The sequence below is a fragment of the Lissotriton vulgaris genome, chromosome 1_1 (genome assembly GCF_964263255.1).
Source record: "Lissotriton vulgaris chromosome 1_1, aLisVul1.2, whole genome shotgun sequence".
NCBI lineage: Eukaryota > Metazoa > Chordata > Amphibia > Caudata > Salamandridae > Lissotriton > Lissotriton vulgaris.
This window is the reverse complement of record NC_141685.1, coordinates 1828064117-1828088203: the sequence shown is the minus strand read 5'-3', so window position 1 is coordinate 1828088203 and position 24087 is coordinate 1828064117. Positions and strand designations below refer to the sequence as shown.

Here is a 24087-nt window from a genome sequence, read left to right as displayed (position 1 = left end):
TGCTACGTTTGATGAAAATCCCTCCAGTAGTTCTTGAGAAAATTGAATTTGAAATTTTTCAAATGGCATTTTCTATAGGACATTCAGACACGGCTACAGCCCGAACGCCTGAACGGAAATTCACCAAACTTGACAAAATGGTAGGGACAGGTATGCAGTAGTGCCTTTTCTATATTTGGTGAAAATCCCTACAGTAGTTGTTGAGAAAATTGAATTTGAGCAAATTATATATCTATAGGCGCTCAACATTCTATTGGGAATAACTTTGGCGCCGATTGAGGAATCTGTGTGTAATTTTCCAGAATTTTGGCCAGCTCCGCTCCTTCCCTGAAAGTTTCGGGGGGATTTGTCAAGCGGGGCCGAAAGGGGGGTCCAAAAATGTGTTTTCCCCATGTTAATTTCCATAGGGACCTTTAGACACGGCTACAGCTCGAACGGCTGAATGGAATTACACCAAACTTGGCAAAATGGTAGGGCCTGGTATGCAGATGTGCCTTTGCAACGTTTGGTGAAAATCCCTCCAGTAGTTCTTGAGAAAATTGAATTTCAAATTTTTCAAATGGCATTTTCTATAGGACCTTCAGACACGGCTACAGCCCGAACGGCTGAACGGAATTTCACCAAACTTGGCAAAATGGTAGGGACAGGTATGCAGTAGTGCCTTTTCTATATTTGGTGAAAATCCCTACAGTAGTTGAGAAAATTGAATTTGAGCAAAATATATATCTATATGCGCTCACCGTACGCATACGGTACGCGTACGTGCGTGTACCGTTACGTGCGCGAGCGAGTTTCTGATTGGCTAGCAGTCGACTGTCAACATTCAAAACCAGGAAGTGTTGGCCACCATCTTGTTTTTCAGGAGAACTGAGGCACAAGAGAGCCCAAAACAAGAGTGGAAAACACGAAAAGGGGGCAGGGTAGAGACCCCCCAACCCTCTAGCCCTTCTCAGGGGGTCCCAAAAGGACCCCCAAGGGCAAAAAAAAAATGCAAAAAAATCGCGGGGTACGCGCACCGTACGCGTACCGTGCGCGTACCCCGCGATTTAAAAAAAAAAATCTTTTTTTGCACTTGCTGGTCCTTCTGGGACCCCCTAAGGGCTAGGGGGTCAGGGGGTCTCAACCCTGCCCCCTTTTCTCATTTTCCACTCTTGTTTTGTGCTCTCTTGTGCCTCACTTCTCCTGAGAAACAAGATGGCTGCTCAGGTGGTCCCAGAAGGATAATAATATATATAAACGTTATCCGCTAATAGAATTAGCATTTACAAAACCTTTGAAATTTATTGAAAAAAAATATAGGTTTCACGCCTGATATAGTTAGGAATTAACATTTAAAAAACCTTGCAAATTCACTTAAAAAACCGTAGGTTTCAGGCCTTATATAGTTCGGAATAAGCATTTAAAAAACCATTGAAAATGCTCCTATATAGTTAGTTGTACTAATGACATCACTGATGACATCTCAAATGACATCACTGATGACATCTCATTTGACATCACTGATCACAACACTGATGATAACATTCATGTGATAATACGAAGCACCTCACACTCTAATATAACCTTCGATACACCCACTGTTAAATACAGACTACCATTCTTGAAACCATTGACACACCAATACCAGTTACTACATACGCACTCACTGATTCCTAGGTCTACACACACATTCACTCATTCACCCATAGAATCACTCATACATACAGTCACTCATCAATACAACACTATCATATGCACTCATACACCTATACAGACACTCAAACACTGCCACTCATCCATGGAGTTACTCACACACCTAGTCAGTCATGCAAAGAATCAATCACACTTCCATTTCCTTAACTATACAGTTATACACACAACACCTTACTTATTCAAACATATACTAACACATACTTACTCAATTATACAATCACTGATACAAGTACACAATGATCCATACAGCCACTCGCACATTTACTGGTTCTCATGTATAGTCATTTATATATGCCAACTCTCACATGCACTGTGTTTTACATATGTACTTACTTGGACATGTAGCACTGAGATATCCATTCACTCACCCAACACACCCATGCACACAGTCAACCGCCCATTTAGCTGTTTCAACATGCACTCTTGAACTGATACACCTAGTGAATCAACTGCTCACACATCTATGCACAGAGTCACACACCTCCCAGCCACCCACACACGCACTCAGTCTCCTATTCAAATACTTGGGCAACCAATCAATAACCCATATAGCCACTCATATAGCTATTGATCAACACATGCAGCAGCTTACACAACAACAGACATACTGATGCACACATTCAGACAGTTTAGTCACTATTCCATGCATTTAGTAAGAAACATTTAATTACTCACTCATACAGTCAGTCACGCACCTACTAAATCCTTCATCCAGACACTTATACATCCACTCATTCTTCAAAATGTAAAACATATTTAAACTATACAGAAACACACATTCACTGGATGATGTCAAATGAGATGTCAAATGAGATGTCAAATGAGATGTCAAATGAGATGTCATCAGTGATGTCATCAGTGATGTCATCAGTGATGTCACTGACCATGTCATGAATGATGTAATATGTGACATCATCAGCAGTGGATTGCGGGTGCGCGAAATATAGTTAGTACAACTAACTATATAGGAGCAATTTAAATGTTTTTTTAAATGCTAATTCCTAACTATATAAGGCCTGAAACCTATGGTTTTTTAAGTGAATATATATATATATATATATATATATATATATATATATATAATATATTATATATACACACATATACACACACACATCTGCATATCTATATAAATACATGCATACATATACATACATGCATACATATGCATGTTATGCACATGAAAGTTTGAAAAACACTAATAAAAGCAAAGCTAAAAAAAACACCCAATTACAAACAGAATTGCTTTAACTAAAACAAGGGCGAGACCTATTGCATTTTCAATGCTTGTTTATTGAACGATGGGGAGTTCTTTATGTTGAAAAACAAAACCAAAGGTATTTTAATCGCCTTTTGGCTACCGCCCAAACCTGCTTAGCAAGTTCAGGAACATTATGCTGGCAAGGATAATCACTTTTGCCCATAAAGAAGTCACCCATGTGCGACGTTATACACCTGTTGCGACCCAATGACTCCGTTTGGTGGCGGAATGGTGGCGCAGTGACTTCACCGCTCTTAACAGACGTCTGCTGTGATCTGCTGTTAACAAGTTCTAAACGTGGATAAACAAGGAGATAAACATCAATGCAAAAAAGCATTGTCAAAAGCAACATTTAGTTTAATTCACTGGGGCAGGTGGAGACCTCAAATATCCATGCGTCATCCAAGACCTGCTCAACCAGCCCAGCCTTGTCATTTTAGTTATGAGATAAGCTGAAGACCTGCTCCTTTCTATCCACAAGGAAAGCGCTCTTTAGGTCAGCTTCGTTCAGCTAGTGGCTTCTTTTGGTGAAGCCCGCAAAATGCTGCTCTTTTAATGTCTGTATATTTAATTTCGGGATGGTCCACGACAGTCCACAGATGTTGTACTATTTGTGATTGACAAAGAAAGGAATTGCTCTTCTACACATTGTAATAATGATAACTTGTATTGCTTATAAGTTGCTTTCTACCACACCCACGCTGCAATTTGGGGTTATCACCTCTGGGCCACAGTGTGTTCTCTGCGCCATACATTCATCTGAGTGAGCCACTGGTTTGGCTTATAATGGATGGGCAGTCCGAGGCCCTTCGATGCCCTACTATTTAACGGCCCCTTCCTCCTGTTGTCAGTGGCCTGGCTCAAGGAGGGAGGAAGAAAGCCTTCTCCACATGAGGTGACATCTGATGGGATCACTGCAATTAGGGCGCTGGGAGCTATGCTTCCCCGTCGATGTCCAGCTGCCACCTGGAAAGGTTTTTTCAGATGCTGCCGAGCCCACCTCTGTCCGCCATTCTAATCCCACACTGGCACTCTGGGGCAGACAGGCATTGCCTTTTCCAATTTAAGTGGAACTAGGAGAAGGATTTAAACTAGCTACCTATCAACGCGGAGCTTTGTTTTTTAAGTGCTCCTCTCCTGATATTAAGTTCCTGTCCATCTTGCAGCACAAGACTTCGACCTGTCACCTCCTGTTATGACTGCAGCTGTGGCTAGGGGGGTTGGGGGTTCTTACTAATGGGGTTGACAGGTGAGGGTTGGTGGGGTTCTTACAAATGGGGTTGACTGGTGAGGGTTGGTGGGGGAGTGAGCAAGGCTCTCACAGATTCAGTGAGTGGTCCAAAACACAGAGAAAACGAAGAATACAATTACTCATTTGTTTCTAGTAGATTAAACCAGCATTGCAAATGCAATAGGTCTCGCCTTTTATTAAGCTTTGCTATACAATACCATTAGCAAAGCAAATGGCTTTAACTTAATCAAAGGCGAGACCTATTGCATTTTTAATGCACGTTTCAGTAGATCACCTGTGCCGTTGTAACAAATTGTATGTTCATGTACTTTGACAGCCCTCTTAAGTCATCTCGACACCATGAAATGTAAAAGAACATACAGATGTATCTTTAAATACAGACTTTGATTGATTTCATTTTAGTGTGTTTTTGATTCTGATTCAGGTTTGCCTTGCTTCGCTTTTCATTGATTATTACTGAAAAGTTGGGAGCATTTTCGTTTGTTTCTATTGGTTAATATTCAGTAAACCAAAATCTATTCTGTACCCGACAGAACCAACTTTTATCCACACAATTGTTTTGGGGGGCTTTCTATTTGGTGCATTAAGAATGATAACAAATGCACCTTGTTATTATGAATTTTTATATATAGGCTGAATTAATATGTTTGCCTTTTAAACGAATTTCATACTAATTGTAGGAGTTGGTTTATTAATGTGTTTTTACAATGCCACATTTCTATGTGAAACACCATCTTGGACATGGTGGGTTCCATCTCTGTCGCTCACTCCAGTTTCCAGTATTCTCTCCTCAGAGGCTCCGCAGAGCACAGTCATGCGGACTTGTAAAAGTTTATTTCCACTGTTATGATTAAATTGCTTTTGATTAACTTCTCCTGGGTTCTAGGATATATAACGTTTTCAAGGCCCTTCCACTGTGATTTCACTGTTCAAACATTTTCCTGATGTTGTTGCTCATTTGGGACTTAAAATAATGATGTGATTTTGAATTATCTCAGTTACCTTGTATCTGAGAGCCTTCATGGCATTGACTATGCAGCTCTCAGTTTTGGTTTTTGTAATAAACCCCTAAACTTTGCATTGATCTAGAACTCTATTATTGAGTGGACCCCGTTAATTTAGATTTGTTTACTCTGAAAATGGATGTTGGGCAATTTCCTTGGCATTCAAGATCAACCTGTGGAAGAACTGCACAAGTTAAAGACATTTTGGGGTGTCTAAATTTCAGGGTACAGTTTTGCTCCCAAAGAATAAACGACAAGTCAGAATTATCCTAACTAAAAACTTACTGAATCTATTCCAAATGGCGCATGCATGTAAGAGTGGGGGGTTGGGTCCGTTGCTAGCACTTACACTGGGACCTTTTTAGGTCTCGCTGATATAGCGCGCGTGCGCTCTCAGCGTGACATTCTTTAAAGTATTATCAACAATTTCAGTGTCTATGTGCTCAAATCAAATTGTAGTGTTTCGCTATGAGAACCGCTTTTACAATTATAGTGGCCTTACTGATTTATTTCACACTTATTTCTCGATTTAGAATGCAATTTTAAACATTCATCGCATGCCTTTTTAGAAGGGCAACTTTTTTTCTTCTTTTTTTGCATATATACATTTCAAAGTGATAATAAAACATTAACATTTAAGTGAAAAGACAAAACAATTATGAAGTAGACCAGTCGTTCAATATAATAACAAAACACCTGGGGGAATTCTAATTTAAAAATCAATCATGTTATACATCCTGCCGGTGTGAGCTAGTGGGGATTTTTTAGTGCAAGGACAGGCGTATTACCGTGTTTCCTAACTTCTACTAGTCTGTTCGAAAAATATATTTCCCCAACCAGCTGGGTCAACACGTTTCGAATCCTTCACAATTTTCAGGGGTTCTCCTCAGGACCAGGACTTGGTAAATGCAAAAAAAGTAACATAAAACAATTTTTAAGAATAATAATCTAATCCCTGTTAAACACCCTACAAAATTGCTGTGGTTTGGGGATGTACCTTACTCATTATTGTTCACTACTGGAGCATGCAGTTACTTCGGTTCTTAATAGTTTCTCCAAAAGTGCAACTATTCCATATATGTTGACACAGGTTTCTGGAAGAAAGTGAAGTTAGGAGTTCAACTTCCTGTCCTCTTAGCGTGTGCGCACGTCTTTTCATGACAACATGTTTGAGTCGAGTGGTGCTCGCACTTATGTTGGAGAATTCTTCTTTAGGACAATAGTAGCGAACTGGAAGAACAATAGTAAAGCAACATTTAAGAGGTGGTGTATCTGGGTAACCTTCCTGAGAGGCGCCGACAACATGCGCACCCCCCCGCCCCCTATTTTCTCTCTTCTTTCTCTCTCTGCCAATAGAATTTAGGGGTAAACGAAACACCTGCCACGCAGATCATAATCAACGCCAAATGTAACTAGACAAAACAAACGCATTGAGATCGTATGTCTATGTCCCCGCAACATTACTGTACTGGTTTGTATTATACTTGTAAAATCTTTTCAATAAAATTATTTTGATATAAAAAAATAAAAAAAGTTTAGCAATTGTTTCATATGAACTGACAATTTACAATTAAAACAAACACTTGCCTGCTCTTTGTGGCAATCTATGAATTGCAATCCTTAAACTAACATGAAGTAATTCAAAATCCTTGGCAGACCGGCATGTCTGAAAAAATGGAAACAATGTACCATTCTTAATTGCGTTCATACAATTTGAAAAGAGGAGGAGCACACGTTCTAAATTCTAAACGCAGTTAATTTGAACTTGCCTTATGGAATTAATCACATCAGTTCCTTCCTGCGGTGTTACTCCTTTGTTATTTCAGACAAGTGTGTCTAAAAGAATCTGAAACATTATGTCATTCCAGGTGCGTTCGTGGGAATTACACAGGCAGGTAGCGCGCATACAAAACACAGTTAATTTTCACTTGCCTTTCAGGCCACCGGTAACATTCAAGGAACGCAGAAATGGATGAGAGTGGAACGAATATTTCAGGCATCACGAATAGACTGCCTGCCGAAGGCGCATGGTTTTCAATGCTATGTTGCATGCAGGGATTGGTGGTTTGATTAACTGGCAGAGTTTCTGCTGTGCGATTAAGTGTTGGTGTATCTCGCATGTTCAGTTATTTTGTACTTTCTTTGTAGCAGATACAGTGCTACGTGTCTATTAATCTCCGTCATTTCATTCTGGCCTCGAGACGCAATATTAAATGTCATTATTAAATTCGTTTCTCTCCTGGTTAATGCAACTTCTGGATCGCCACCTCTAGGGTTTCGCTTGATGACACTGAGGACTGTCAATTGAATTCTTTCTCGTTATGATTCAGATATTGGAAATGGTTCTCTAAGGGTGCACTCTTCATTTTGTTCTTTATTCTGGAAGGATGTTGTGCAATTCGTTGTCTGACCTCCTGGGTAGTTTTGCCTGTGTACATTTGTGAGCAAAGACAAATCATCTCAAACTACATTTCTAGTTTTACAATTTGAAAAATCCTTACGTGTCCATTGTTCGCAGCCATTTGTATAAACCGATTCCCTCAATGTTGGGACTGCAAGGTACAAGACAGACTGCTCACCTTGGTCTCTTGAGGTTGCTAAAATGTATTAATATTCTACATGGAACATTGGGAACTGATAGCCCACAAAGAGAACTTTCTCATTTGCTATAACTACCATTATCGTCTCGCAAAGGGAGAGTTCTGAGCTGCTAGTTCTGCCCCTTCAGTGTGTTGGTGATGACTAGGCCATTGGCATCAGGATCAGACCCTAGCCCCTGTACAATTTTCTTTCACCCTGCAGGGTACCCTGGACCGTCGGCAGGCTTGACCATGGTGAACCTGTTACGGTCGGAAACAAAAAGAGCGTTTCTGTGCTGCTGTGCAGCTCCAGCTTTTACTGTCACTTATATAATAAAATAGGCATGTGGCCTGACAACCTGCCCTGTACTAAGCTGTGGATCAAGTTCCAAGGCTGGAACAGTTCCAAAGCACCACAACATTCACCCATCACTGCCTGCCTGGACAAACTGAAACATGTCAACCACGAATCAAGAGTCCCACCAAATGGATGAATAAGAAAAAATATGGGAAGCACACAGATAACTCAGAATTCCTTATAGACCGGATATACTACATGCCAGCCACAATAACCTGTGAAACATACAGGGGTTCGTTGCTTCTGGTTTCAATGCACTTCTGCTTTGTAATACTTCGGTATAGAAGATTAGTCAGAGGGCCATCAGTAGCTGCAGGAAATGTTCAATTGCATTGACCGATTGTACAAAGGGACGATAAGCTTGTTTATCCACTCCCTGTCCAGTTAGCAAGGTAGTGGTGCGGGGATTTGGGGAGGGCTTCAAATTCAAAATGGCAGAATTGACGGGTGCAGCAGGCTCGCCGCTGGCTTGCCAAAGACAAGCCATTTGCACCTGTCCGTGCCTGGACTGCGCTAGGACCCCAGGCATTAATAGCGAAAAGGTGCCTACCCTGACGTATTCTAGAAACCAGCTCTTAATTCTGCATAATTATGGCAACCCACCAGTCTGTCTTTCTCCCATTGTGTTTAGAAAACTAGATTGCAATAAAATCAGTAATTTCCCCTTGTGTAACTTTCAGGTCAGCTTTTCAGCACCTACATCCAATACAGTTTACGAAGCCCCCCATGTCCCCTCCCTCAAAGGAATTGACCGCTCTAATATAACCAGCCTTTTTGGGATTTCTTATCAATTCTAGGTCCCTTACTAAAAACAAAGTAGAGGCTGCAGAATTTATTATTACCTATGAGCCTGACTGGGTATTCATTACAGAGACGTGGGCCAAGAAGTCTTTTGGTCCTGGCCTGGTAGATGCTATTTGTCCAGCCTACACCATTACGAGACATGACAGAACTGGCAGAGCAGGATGGGGGCTGGCAGTTCCACATAAAACCAAGTACACCTGCCTCATTGATCCTTTCCACAACGCATTTCCTTGTGAAGCACAATATTTTTCATTAAAAACGTGACCTCCTGAATCTTTTGCAGGGATCTTATTCTACAGACCACCTGGGCCCAGGCCTGCATTTATCACCGAGATTGCTCACTTAATCGAATTATACCTGGGTAAAAGCAATTTTACATTTCTGGGTGACTTTAGTTTCCATCTGTAAAATGATGGTTGAAAGGATTTTCAGGCCTTCAAAGAAATGTCATGTTGCATGCTTTCCTAATGAGTGATTGGAGCAACTTATGAAGCAGGCTATACTCTGGAATCTTCTCCCCCTCCCCGAGTCTGACCACTATGCTCTTCCCTGTTTCCTCTCCTGGTCTACTACACAGGAGACAGCTATGAGTTGAAAAAACAGATGTTCCAAAAGAAACTGTTAAAGACTCAAAGAGTCCTTATCCCAACCATGAATACCTGTAAGGGGACAGAGCGCGAGGACACCGAATTGGCAGCTGCACAACTTACCTCTTTGCTTATGTCTTCTATTAATATTGTGGCCCACTGAAAGAAATCTACACACAAAACAAGATGTCTACCTCGCCCTGATTCTCAGAGAGACTCAGACTGCTGAGAAAGGCTTGTCATTGCCAGAAATGCTATCACTCTCAGGAAGGAGACACCTATAAGGCCATTCTGGCAGAATATTAAATGTCCATCAAGAAAGAAAAGTCTATTTATTCCACAATGAGCTTGCCTCAAGCAAATCATCTAGTGATCTCTTCAAGCTGATCAATCTTCAAACCGCTCCTTCAGCCCCCTCCAATACAGAGAATTGCCCAAGATTTTTGTGATCGAAAGGCAAAATCTTGCACACCAAAATCCTCAAAATCTATAAGGAACTTGAATGCCTCAATTCCGAGTTCCCAAATCACCTCAATTGGATTGGCAGGCTGACTCAGGTCTACCAAAGACCACGACCCCTAGGGAAAGCGCTACAGCACTTCTTTCTTTCTTCACTCCTTTTGCACAAGAACTAACAGAGCTCTGTCTATGCAGTGTTAAATCAGGGTCCCCATTGGAACCCTGCTCTACCAAGGTCTTTAAACTGGGAGCTAATAGAATTGTTCCCCATCTCACTGGTACTTTGAACAAAGCCATCATGTCTGGGTGTTTTCTTCAACTCTGGAGAAAGGCAGTGGTTAAGTCTCTTCTAAAAAAGCCTAAGTTAGACCCTGCAGATCTAAAATATATCTGCCTATTTCCTGGCTACCTGGATCCACTAACATTCTGGAGAACACCTGAATGACCAGCTGATGACCTACCTGGAACAACATAAACTGCTGGATGTCTCTCAGTTTGGATTCAGAAGTAACCATGGGATGAAGACTGCATTAGTATCAGGAGTCAACAGCGTCCATTCCATGGTGGATAGAGGACCAGCAGCGACTTTGATCCTTTTGGTTATATCGGCAGCCTTTGACACTATCTCCCCGACCCTGCTTGTTGAGTGGCGCAAGAACTTGGGGTTATAGACCTAGCGCTGAAGCTCCTGACATCTATTTTGAGTGATAGGTCTCAGATAGTTATGGTGGAACAGTTTTGTGCGGAGTCCATGGGGTTTCTTAGGGCTCCTTTCTGAGCCCTACCTTATTCAACTTGTTTGTCTCCCCTCTGACAAAACTCATAAGGTCCTTTGGGCTCAAAGCGCTGTCCTATGCGGATGACCAAAATTATTGTTCCCATCTCTAAGGACACAGAGGCAATTGCTACCAATTTTAAAAAAATTGCATGCAGGCTGTTGCCACATGGATGGGAAAAGTTACCAAAGACTTAATGAAGACAAAAGTGAGGTCTTTATCTTTGACAGTCAACCATCCAAATGGAACCATTTGCGGTGACCAGACAGGCTGGGGTCTCTACCCACTCTAACTGACTCCGCTAATAACCTTTGAGTATTGGTCGATAAAAATGTATCTCTCGACCTCCAGGTCAACTGGACGATTTCCACCTGTTCTTGGATTATGAAGACCCTTTGGAAATTATTTCCTTAAATCCCCATTCTGGCACCTAAACAAGTGACTTTGGCATGGATTTGCTGCACATGCTGTGGAGCTGCCAGCGACACTGGGAATATTGGGTGGCAGTGACCAATGCCCTGGCTTGCTGCACGGAGTGTGCAGTGCCTCTAGTATGGGAGAAGGTCATACCACACAATTACCATAGGAACAAGAGCCAAAGAGTGACCTCTCACTTTATCGCCTTGGGACTGGTGGTGGCGAAGCGGATGATTACTAAAAGATGAAAGTCCCCTGAACCCACGTGGGCACTGGCTTGGAAATGCTCCCTGCAGATGTGGGCTTTGCGAGAAGTGTTGACCTGCATCGAGAGGACACACTAGGCCTAGGCAAAATCCCAACTGCAGCACATTGGGACACAATTCTGTGTAACTAGCCGAGACAAGGCAACGACATAATGGACATATCAGTCCTCAGCATCACTACACAGCGTGAATTAGGGGAGACGCGCTAATAGCAAGGAGAGCCTGGTAGAGGGATTGCCGACAGAACCACAATCAGACAACACCTAACATAGTCCTAGTACTGTGCGCTTGCATATCAAGATGGATCGAGATGAATAGGTAAATGTGTACCTAATGTGGAGGCGATTAGGGGCTGCTTTAGTTCTTGTTAAAAATACCACTACCCCTAGTTTTGTTTACGTTGTCCCACACGTTTTTGCCCGTTTCCCGAGTTGACAGACGGATTCACAGTTCACACACCATTGCAGTGCAGATGGACACCACAATAGCTGAACCCTCACTGACGCCAGGGATAGGGGTCTAAACGGGCTGTATTCAGTAAGACACAATGGCAGAATACCCAATCCAATGTGTACAATGTTATTATGCACAAACTATCTTTGTACAAAAGTCAATCCCATATGATGTAAAGAGCCAATGTAATTTTAACAAACTGTAATTTGTAATGTTAATGTCTGCTGTGTTCATGAAAATTAATAAAAACAGATTTAAACAAAAACTAATGTCTTTGGCCCACATTATTTCTAGATTAGACTACTGCAACGCTCTGTACCTGGGTATTAATAAGACTGTTTAGGCCGAACTGAAGTTGGACCAGAACACAGCAGCTAGGATGATCTTTGAGGTTTCCAAATTCCAGTGTCAGCGGGGATTTGGAAGCTTCACTGGCTGCCTGTTAAACTAATTATTTTCAAGGCTCCTTGTATCGTTCAGCAGGCTCTCCATAATGTTGGGCCTAGAGGGCTTAAAAAAACATGTTTCAATGATATACCCTCCCCCCCTTTCCCCCCACCCCCCAAGACTATTGCAATCCTCAGTCAGAAATCTTTACTGTTCCTAAATACAGAAAATCGAGATGGGAAGGCAGAGCCTTTTCGGTGGCCACATCCAAGCTTTGGAATTCTCTTCCTTATTCCATCGCCACTCTTCAAACTCACGTTCCTTTTCATAAGGCCTTAAACACTTAGCTTTTTACTCTAAAGTAGTGCTCGGACCTATACATTTTTCTGCCTCTCTTCCTACCCAAGACTAACTGCTACCAGTGTCTTGACGCCTTTGGGAAGTTGTTTGCACATAATACGTTTATTTTATTTCAGTTCATTGGCATGATGTTATTCTAATTACATTATTTAATTTAAATGGAATAAGAGACCTACGCTTTGTAAAGTAACAAACTTTACTGGACAATCCATTTACTGTGTGCTATTGAATGGTTTACGGCATCAGACTTCCAGTCAAACACCAGCCCTCAAGAGTAAGCCTTGAGTGTTCAGAATGACAATCCCCTCGAAGTCAACGCTTTAAAAGATGGTTCTTAGCAATCCAGTGAGTTTGCACTTTCATCTAGTTCTAGTGGTTGCAGGAACAAATGGCAAAACTTGCTACAAGTATTGCCAAGTTGCCCCAGTGTCCTTGTGGCCCAGAGAACTAGCTTGACACAGACCATGTCCTACAGAGACTGCTTCTTTCACAGCAAGAACACTGTTGAAAGACTTCATTGTCCAGGAAGCACCCCATCTGCTCTACTCAGACCCACCCTTCACATGCTCACATACATTTTCTCCCAGGTTGCATGGACTTTAGATCCAATCAGCCCGATTCATCATTGTGAAGTTTTGCGAGTCTGAAATGGCGATTAATAAGGAATCGCTATTCCAGACTCGCAAAACGAGATTCATGTAGGAATCGCAATATTTTTTGCAATTCCTACAGGTTCCTTATTTGAGATTAGCTAATTGCTAATCGCAAATAAGGAATAACTCCCCATTCATTCCTATGGGCCTAATGGCCCATAGGAATGAATGGGGAGTCATTCCTTATTTGCGATTAGCAATTAGCTAATCGCAAATGAGATTGCGATTTCAAGGGTGCAGGGGTGTCCAAAGGACACCCTGTAACACCCCTGAAATGTAAATTTACACAGATGTTACACACACACATGTCCAAAGGACATGTGTGTGTGTAACATGCAACTTAGAAAAATGCTTTTAAAAGCATTTTTCTAAGTTTACGCTATTTACCACGAGGTTTGACATCGCGGTAAATAGCGGCCAAAAATTGCGATTTCACAATTTTAAAATGGATCATGAATTGCATTTAAGGAATCTCATATAGAGATTCCTTAAATGCTATTCCTCGCAAATGTGCGAATTCTTAAATAGCGAATTTTGCATTTGGGATGATGAATCCCAAATGCAAAAATTGCACTCGCAAAGGGCAAGATTCTCAGAATCTGGCCCTATGCGAGTGCAATTTAGCTTGATGAATCAGCCTGTAAATTCTTTATACAATTCGCTAAACAATTGAACACTGGCCTCGAAAAAAATTCATTGGGATCTGATGATCACTTGAGCAGAGGTGCTTTTCCGAGCGCAGCTGAGGCCCAAGTCCCAACCATGAGAAGTTACCAACCTAATGCTTGCTTATTCGCAACCGGAGAAACTCATCCTACGATTGCAGTTGCAAGGAATCTATAATCCAACATGAAAAATTCACACACTTTAAGAAATGTGTAGAGATCAGGGAGAAGTATTATACCCCACAGATTACAAAATGGCAAATAAAGTCATCCTCGCCTCTGAAACTTCTTTTAGTCCGATAGATCATGCTAACATTATGCACCTTGCTTTGAAATTCTGTTTACTTATGCATGTCGAGTTATCTTTTGTTTCCTGTTGCAGTGTGGATGCTACGTTCGAGTGATTTAGGGCTGTATTGTCTTCGTGCATCTTAAGGGAAGGGGAGGAAGTTCCATTTTACCACAATGGTAATTGGTCTTTCATTTTACTTCTGTGGTTTTATATTTGTTGGTCTCACTTTAGATGGGTTTCTCTTGCTGGGCTGCCTGGTTTACCGGGCTTTTCATCATTAAAGGAGAAGGTTCTTATATCATCCAATGGTCCTAGCTCCACACTTTGGTCCCAGAGACGTTAATCCCATCCTCTGTGCCCTGCATACCTTATACTGTTTTCCACTTCATCAGGGGATCGAATTAAAGAGCCTTTGTACATTGCTTGTGCAGTGTTCCAATTTAAACAATGTTAGACAGCAACTGCCTATAAGCCTGCTTACATTTTCACCGACTTATCCAGTAAGCCCTCACACTCAAAAATAACTCCAAGGGTAAACACTGCACAACTGTTCCACGTTGTAGAAAAATTATTCCGGGTACATATAGTCGTATATCCACTACAACTCTTATTTTTCTTTAAAAAATAAACAAAATTAAATAGTAATAATCATACTATTTTGCTATGATTAAAAGATATTTTTCAGGAGGCTGTTGCAGCTTGTACCACCCACTGTCTCTACTAGTGGTGCCAAATGCCAATACAAGTGTGATCTACTAACCATCATCACGCTCCTAAAAATGTGACAATGTGGATCACAAGTCAGCCAAAGCTGTAATAATGGCCAGGACGAGCTGGTATTATTCCTTTTTTTAATGTTAAACACTTCTAATTTGTTCAATTTAAAAATAGATAGCGCCACCATGTGGTACTGCCTTGAATGTGTGCCAGTGTTAAGAACCGAGCACCGGCAAACACTGGCACAAATTAAGTACTGAATCACACCATCCACCCTACCCACCTTCCCAGTGCTGTTTTCTGTCCGGACCTTTTCACCATATTATCTGACTGTGTAATAGATTGCTGCACCTTGAAGTGGCCCAGATCACAAATTTTAAGTAAAAATGATGACAAATAACATATTTAGTAGCCGAAGCTGCAGATAAAAAAGATTGACATGTTAACATGGATATTTAAACAAGTGCAAGACACCAGCATATATATATTTTAATTTTTTTAGCTTACCTGCCCAACTTTTCTTTGGCTGAAAGCAAGGGTTGCAGCATCTGTTGGTAGGCCCACATACACGCCCCCATAACTCCTTGATCAAAGAAAGTTACCAAAAAAAACTTTACGTAAAACACATTTGTCTTGCTTTCCAACGTTTAAATGTATCAAATCAATATGCTTTCTCAAAGGGGAAACTATAAGCCCAATTGCAAGAAAAGCACTGACCTTTATTGTACATCATTTATCTGCGGAAATATGTCAACCATGGACACTGAGTAAATGACTACTACATGTTCGGTCTTCAGGTAGGGAGGTATTTTGATAAAATGATTGTTTTAATAATCACAGAGGATTTAACACTTGTTTAAAATGTCTTGTTAGCTGGTCAATTTACTATTCCCAGGCTGATTGCGAGCACCTAAGAAATTAATGGGGAACGCTGTATAGAACCAGTGCAGCATTTCCATTTACCTGCATCACAACTGCACTGAATGCTCTTCCAACAGCCAGACTCACAGAATAACTTCAAAACATGACAAACGGACTGTGGATAATGCCCAGTTTGCTATGCCACGTATACACCATATAAGTGGAAATTTTCCCCTAAGGCAATATCTTTAGAACAGCGAAAAATACTGGTTCTACTGAAGCTGACAAGTTCGGCATGGGGAAGCAGTATGGACGGTGACAATTCTGGTGGGTTTTTGAAACTGGAGGAAAGTGTGAGTGCAGCTGCGTAAGGACGAGGTGCCTGTACAGAGTACGTATGAGAAACTGTAGGCTAACAAAACCAAGGATCATAATGTGAGAAGAGTATGCGTTCATGTGATTGATTGGAATTATGGAACGATCTTGTCCAACTACCGGCCCATTTCTTTAGTTCTTGCGCCAGGAAAAATATTTGAAAAACTGGTTGATGCCCAACTGGTCAATTTTTTAGGTTCACATACCCTTCACTGCTTTCAAGCACCGAGCCCGATCTCATCAAATCCCTTAAGCTGATGTTAGATAGTGGCACGAATGCTGCGCGGATTCTTTCAGATAGGTTGGCGGCCTTTGACAAGTTAGTCATGGTACTCTCCTTCAACATCTGGCAGAGATAGGAATTTGTGATCATGCTTTGGCCTGGCTTCAATCTTTTTTTAGAAACCCAAAAGCAAATGATCACGTTAGGGCCTTTTAATTCAAAAGAGAAATTGCTTAAATATGATGTCCCCCAGGGCTTGTCACTTAGCCCAACGTTATTCAATGTTCTTATGCCCCCCCCTTATTACGCTTATCAAATTATCTGGTATCTTCACCATGTCGTACGTGGATGATAGATAACAAATTATTACTCTTGACAAGAATTCTACTAGCTCTGAACACTTTTTTTATTGCCTTTTGGAGGCTATTGCATGGATAAATGAACATTTCCTGAAGTGCAATGCTAATAAAACGAAAATGTTACCCTTTGGGTAGAACAACCAGTTCTTTATCTCGGTTTGGTGGCTAGACAGGTGGTGAGTAAGTAATTTATTGTATTAATTAATAAAAACCTTTACAAAAAGGAATCGCTCAAGGCGAAAGTTCATAAAAATAAACCACAGTTTCATCATTTATGCACACAACAATAAAAGAACTATGGGACAGCTTGGCTTAGCCCAGCGTTTCCTGTTCAGCTGGCTTGTGCCTTGCTCCGGCGAAGTGTCTATTCATCTGATAAGCTTTGGGGGGTCCTTAAATATTTAATTAAAAATAGCATATGAGTTACGTTTGTATTTAAAAATAGAAAAATTAGTAGTATCGTATATCGGACGTGTGGTCAATTTTTACAATCGGGATACTACAGGTCCGTGGCCTCTCAAGTGTCCAATAGTTAACCAAAGTTGATTTTCAATGTAATAAAAGGAAAGCGTTTTGTGTCAGGCGTTTCCCCAGTAAAAGAATGCCAATTCCAGGGGATGGTTTATAGACAGGTGGTGAATAATGTGGGTGTCAAGTTTGATAATGTCTTTTTACCCCAGGTAAATAACATGTCAGTCAGGGGTATGTTTTTCTGTGATTAAGATTATAAAAAAATGTTTTAAAAAACAAGCTTGTGGTTTTTCTAGCTTTTTCTGCAAGGAAGTTGGTTGTTCATGCCCTGATCACCTCAGGGCTTGACTATTACAATAGTCTCCTCTTTGGTCTGCCTAATGATCTGATCCAGAAGCTACAGGTGTTACAAAATGCTGCAGCGAGACTAGTATTTCAACTCCCTCGTCAAAGCTCCGGCACATAGGGTTTGTGGGAGATCCATTGTTTATCTGTTGGTAAATGGATTATTTTCAAAGTTTTAACTATTGTATTCAGAGCCTATTATCAAACTGGTCCTAAATACCTCAATGATTGTTTTGATCACTGAGGGTCACAGAGAAGGTTGAGATCTGCATGTAATAATCTTCGAGCTGTTCTGAAGTTCAGGTTACAAACTAGGGGTAGTGGGCAGGTCTATATCTGTTCCAGGGGGAAAGACCTGGAACAATCCTCTACTCAGTTTGAAGCAAGCTGCCTTTCTTGCTACTTTCAGAAGGGTTCTGAAAACATGGCTGTTCACTCAACCTGAAGTGTTTGTTTTCTGGAGGGACTTTTTTTTTCTTTTATTTCAGTGTTTGCGCCAAAATGCCTCTCAAGGTGGTGGTTGTGATTTACAAATGCCAAGTTCATTCATACATTCATAAACCAGATGCTGGTATAGCAACACTGCTGATAGAGGAATATGGTAGTACATGATTGCTGATTGTGAGGGCACCAGGGTAGGTTGGGAAGTATAAGTTAGAGTCTTAGTCAAAACCTGGAGCTTGGCTGGAAAAACAATGCACATTGCTGGAAACTCTGGTCAGTGGATACACTCTATGGGCATAGACAGGAGCAGATTACCCTACACCACTAAAAATGCTGTTCACACTGGTTCTGGTGTGCAAATTAATGATGGACTGAGTCGCAACCAAGAGTAATTAACAGTAGTGGAGATTAATTTAAGCATTCCATCACTTTTTTGTATACTTTAGCCAAAAGCCCCAAATGGGACGGGTGTGCCCAGACGTGGGTTCTGTGAACACTGTGCCTCTGGAGCAAAGGTATTTTACATGACCGATAAGTTCTAACCAGGCCAAAACCAGTCTTAGGTTGCTTGCGTTTCAGTCCAGGGAGGACTTGAACTGGCAGTTCGCGCTGGACTGTTCCTTTTGGATTAGGGTCAAGATTGATATGCATCAGGGAGGGTGTTGGACTTGGCCCTTTTTGCAGGGTAATTCCTGAACTTCCTCCCTTTCTTCTGTATATTTTCTGACCTGTTATTGGTAGTTTTGTGACTCTGGGCACTTTACCACTGCTGATCAGTGCTAAAGTGCATATGCACTCTTTTGTAAATTGTGTTATGGATTAGCGATTCCATGATAGGTTATTTGATTTACTGTCAGACCCTAGTACCGTGCACCATGTGTGCCCAGGGCCCGTAATTCAAATGCTGCTGGTGGGCTTGCAGCACTGATTGTGCCACCCACAGAGGCAGCCTGTAAAATGGGACTCCGGCCTGCCATTGCAGAGCCTGTGTGCAGTCTGGGGCTGCCATGTCGACTTGGCAAGTGCACACACTTGCCAATCCCTAAACCTTCCCTTTTCTACATGTTATCACCCCCAAGCTAGGCCCGAAAGGTACCCCTGTGGGCAGGGCGCATTGTATGTGAAAGGTAGGACACATCCTGATGTGTGTGGCATGTCCTGATAGTGAAATACTGCCAATTTCGTTTTTCACTATTGCAAGTCTATCTGTTCCCATAGGCCAGAATGGGCAGTTTTCTTATAACATCTTATAAACATAACTGACCCAGGGAACAGGATGGGAAAATAAAGTTTAGTATGCCTGAACTCAGAATGTTAATGTGCAACTTTTAGTGTGGGTGATTTTAACATTCTGTGTTTGAAAATACCACTTTTAGAAAGTAGATATTTTCTTGCCTAACCATCTAGTGTGCCTCTGCTAGGTTATGTATTGCATGTCTGGCTTGTGAGTGACAGGGACTTGGAGAGGGCAGCGGCTCAGGCAGTCAGAGGAGTCAGGGCTGGGTTGAATTTAGAGTAGGGGGAGGAGATTTCCTTTCACCTGCCTGGGCCAGGTCTGCTTTCAACAAAGCTGTCTCCACCTCCTACCAGGAAGCGGTACCAGTTAAGACAGAACTGGTTTTGGTGGTGTACAGACACACACTGTCTTTAGAGAACAAAGAATGTGTGTATAAAAAGGGGGACCCAGACCCCAGAACTTTAGATCACTTCTGGGAAATCAAGCGGAACCTTTGCCAAGGAGAAGAGCCGGAGAAGCTGAAGGAAAATGATTGCCCCTGTGCTGTTTGCTGTTTGGGGTTGGCCTTCAGTGGTTACTTGTTGCCAAGGAAAGGAGAAAAGGACTTTTCTGTTTGCTTTGTCATCTTCAGGAAGATCTCCAATGGCTTGAAACTGAGCTTACCTCCTGTCTGAAGTCTCAGGGACACAGACTTCACCACCAGCTCCCCTGAATTTCCTTGCTGGAAATTCCAACCTGCAAAGAGGTGCCTGCTGCTATTCGGGACCTTTCGATACGATTTGTTGTTGCGAGCTGGAAGATCGATGCAACAAGGAAGAAGCGTGTCACATCCGCACCGATTCCCGACACTCGCCAAGTCACGATGAGGAAGGCGTGCCGCATCCACACCTGGTCCAGATGCACTGCTGAGCCATGGAGAAGAAGCGCGCCGCATCCACACCGGGTCCCGACTCATCACAGAGAAACCTGTTGCAGCACCTGCCGTGCGGCTGCAAACGTTCACACATCGACCGGATCTTTGCATCGCATTGAGGCACCATCTTGTCGCACCGGAAGGAAGTAAGAAACAGACGCATCCCCTCCTCTCCTATAAGGAACAAGGAACAGACGAATCGCCTCCCCTGCGCTGCAGTAAGGAACAGACGCATCGCCTCCCCCATAGCAAAGAACGGACATCACCTTCACTGCGACCCTTTTGTTTGTTTTGCGTGACGCATCTAAGGTACTTTGTGAGAAAAGTGTCACATTTATACCTTGCATTGAACTGAACTATTTCTACCATTGAAAAACCTATTTTTGATACTTTGCCATTTGGTCTGGTTTAGATAAAGATTACTTATTTTTCTAAACTGTTGTGGTGTCCATTTGTAGTGTCTTCACTGTATTACTGTATGTGCTCACAAATGCTTTACACACCGACTCGGAGGAAAGCCTGTCTGCTCGTACCAAGCTACCAAGGGGGTGAGCAGGGGTTATTTTAGAAGTGTATCCCCCCCTTATCCTGGCTAGATGCAAGGGGCCCTATTTAGAAAAAGGTACCGACCTCTGCCAACTAGAGACCCCCATTTCTAACAAATGGTTTCTCTATTAGGGCTCTGGGGTGCACTCCTCTGATATTCCTAGAGGTTTACCTAAAAAATATTAAATAGATCTATTTATTTAGCTACATGATCTGTTCTAAAGCAGACGACTAAAGCCTGGCAGTAAATCAACTCTCTGCAATGTTAAGCACGACACAGGGCTTACCTTTCTAAAGCCCTTCAATGCCATTGTAGTCTATGCTGGCATCCACTGTAGGCCAGTGACGCTGTGAGCCTCATTCTTTCAGGCATTAGGTCATAATCCCTGCGGGAGGCCAGAAGTCTCATTCCCAGGCCTAGAGTCCACCATTTCCCATTTGTCACACAGTAGGACTGGATGTAAGCACATGTAATTTGGTACCTTGTCCTCAGTAATGGTAAGTGTTGTGCTCATCTCGTGTTATCTACATTGTACTGAACCCCTTGGCCATCCTAACCTCCCTTTCTTTGACAACCTAGGCCCTGGCAGCAGGTCACAGGATCTTTTGAAGTGGAGCTGCTGTATTTCTTCACCCGTGAAATTGATCCAAAATACGAGCAGGGTTTTTTGTTCCCTTGTGAAGTAGATCCAAATATCGTAGTACAGCACAAAGGGAGGAATATGTGCTTATAGTATAGGTAGTTTCATACTGTATAGCATTAAAACTGACCCTTTAATCATACCTTTAACATTAATGCTAAACATGTGGATTGATTTACAAAAAATGAATGTTAAAAACGTTAAGGTAATGCTGTCAGATATTTAGTTCCTCTTTTATGTCACAGTTTGTTACCTAGTCTTGCATTCCCCAAGATTGTTTGTTATTTCATTATGTTGTCCTTTTGTATTTTTTCGCATCTTATTACTCTTGTGTAATGCATACTTCGTCTTGCCAGGTGTTTGAGGGGCTTTGATTGAGAGCTTTGTCGGTGAGGCTGTAGGCAAAGCGCCTGTCAGGGGGTTGGCCTCTTTGCAGATCACACAGAACAATGGTCATGTATTCCAGTTGCAATTAAAATTCTGTGTAAATGTGTGAATCTGGGTACACATATGTCAAAATATATACAAGGCAAAAGTAAAAGAAAATAAAGCGCTTACATGTGAATGAGTGCAGTGTATGTTTAAAGGTAGTGACGTGAGGTAGATGTGAAGAAGTATATTTGGAGTAACAGTGAAAATAGGGTGTTGAAGAGATGAACAATGAGGTTGAAGATGCGCAGAGAAAAACGCATACATAAATAACATAAAGCCCACATAACTAAAGGCCAGCTCTCCTACCTCAGACCTCAATTTTTAATTCACAGTCTGACAAATTCGGAATTGAAACATTACCAATTTTAATTTTTTATTACAAATCATTGTGGTTACTTATAAAACAGCTAAACACCTTTGACAAAGTCAATAGAACCGACAGGTTTTAAGTGCATGTCAATTGTATTATATATCTGGATGCAATAACATAATGGAGAGAAACCAAAATACCGATCAGATGGCAATCTATGGGATTTACATAAATTAATTTTACATGTTCCCTTTTAAAGAGCCCCCACTTTTTACATCCCACTTAAGGATCTGTTTGCACATGTGTATTTGACTGATTGCAGTCATCAGCTGTTGAGGCTTCCCAAAGCCAGGCTAAAGCACTTTCTACCAAAGTCGATGAAGCATACACTGCAAGACAAGGCAGCACACACTTCAAAGGTCCTGAAGTTGTTGTGCTGTACATTTTGCACATTCCAGTAACTGTTCAACATATTAATGCAGTAATATATGGGACCTTTTTAATATTTAAAGAATATACATGCCCACTGCTTTATAAACTGCCTTTTCACTAAATTAGTTTGCTATAAAATGCACCATTTGCCAATCGTTTAAAAAAAATTCTGGAGAACGATTCCATGCCCCACACATTTGTTAATTAAGCTTGCTCACTTCACTAGTCACATAAATGTCATACCCAACTTTTACACCCCACCTCTTTCAAATATCACCAGCCTCCATTGCTCATGGCTGTTCACTAATTAATAGAGTAATGCCCCGGTTACTTACTGGTAATCTTCATTACTCCGAGTCCTAGTCTTCCTTGCCAAAGTAATTACTAATGAGCATTCTGCTCCTTCAGAAACTCCAAGCAAAAGTTAACATACTAGTCTCCCTATCCCTCCAATATGGCCCCCAGTGGCAACCACCCATCACAAAAAAAGGATACAAGATCCTGACCACGACCTGTAAACCAAAGCCGTATACATGAAGCCACAAGAAAAGGGCTGGGAGGGAAGGGAAACTATACTATGGCGAGGAAGACTAGGACTCACAGTAATGAAGATTACCGGTAAGTAACCGGAGCATTACCTCCTCGTCCGCCTTCCTCGCCACAGTAATTACTAATGAGTAATTACTAATGAGCAGATACCAAAAGCAATATCAGCTTCATGGATAGGAAACACAGCCCACACGTAGAAGGCAGTACAACAAAAAACGCCAGTCACAACAACAGAGAGAGACACCTCTCAAGAAACCACTGAGTACGGAAACAAAGAGGCAATGGCAACAGAAGCACCAACCTCAAGCCGGCAATGAGAAAAGAAGGCATGAGGTGAAGACCAAGTGGCCGTCCCGCAAAACACCCATGGAAACAACCTGAAAGGCGGTCAAATAAACAGCAACAAAATGAGTAGAACGCCCCCCAATCGGACGAGAGGGAACCACCCACTGAAATAGACACCAAAAGGAGAGCGGCCAAAATCCACCGAAGGAGAGCGGAAGAGATGGCAACAGTCCCCGACGGGGCAGCCAAAATGAGAAACAAAAGGCCACCACAGAAAAAGCAGCGTGCGATGCAAATAAAACACCAAGGCACGCCACACAACCAAAAATGAGCAAAGGAGTCAACATGAAGCAACACCTCCACCAACTGACTAAATAAAGAGCACAAGCAGGCACAAAAGAAGGAAAAGCATGCAAGAGCACCCAAACCTTCAGAAGTCACAAACAGCAAATCCCCCAACTTCAACAGACCAAAGGGAACCCCGTGCAATGCACTCAACACCACGGAAGGTCCCTCAGGGAGGAGACAACATAGGACAAGGGCGTATAAGTGCCAGAGATGCGAAAAGTTGAGACCTCAAAGGCCCCATAGACACAAAAGGGAGACCAAGAAGAAAAAAAAAAACAAAGGCAGACCCCGCCGAACATGGAGGTCAGAAAGGGCCAAGCCCAATCAACACCGA

The 24087-nt window shown here is 42.0% G+C and overlaps 1 protein-coding gene across 2 annotated transcripts in view; it reads right to left on the bottom strand.

Annotated features, from left to right (window-relative positions):
- Positions 1–24087, bottom strand: part of C1_1H12orf75 (chromosome 1_1 C12orf75 homolog) — a 319665-nt gene that overhangs the window by 62706 nt on the left and 232872 nt on the right. For both annotated transcript variants that reach the window (XM_086938150.1, XM_086938159.1), the window contains exon 5: positions 15490–15565. In XM_086938150.1, the coding sequence (XP_086794276.1) occupies positions 15490–15565 (76 nt within the window). The remainder of the gene's footprint in view (positions 1–15489; positions 15566–24087) is intronic.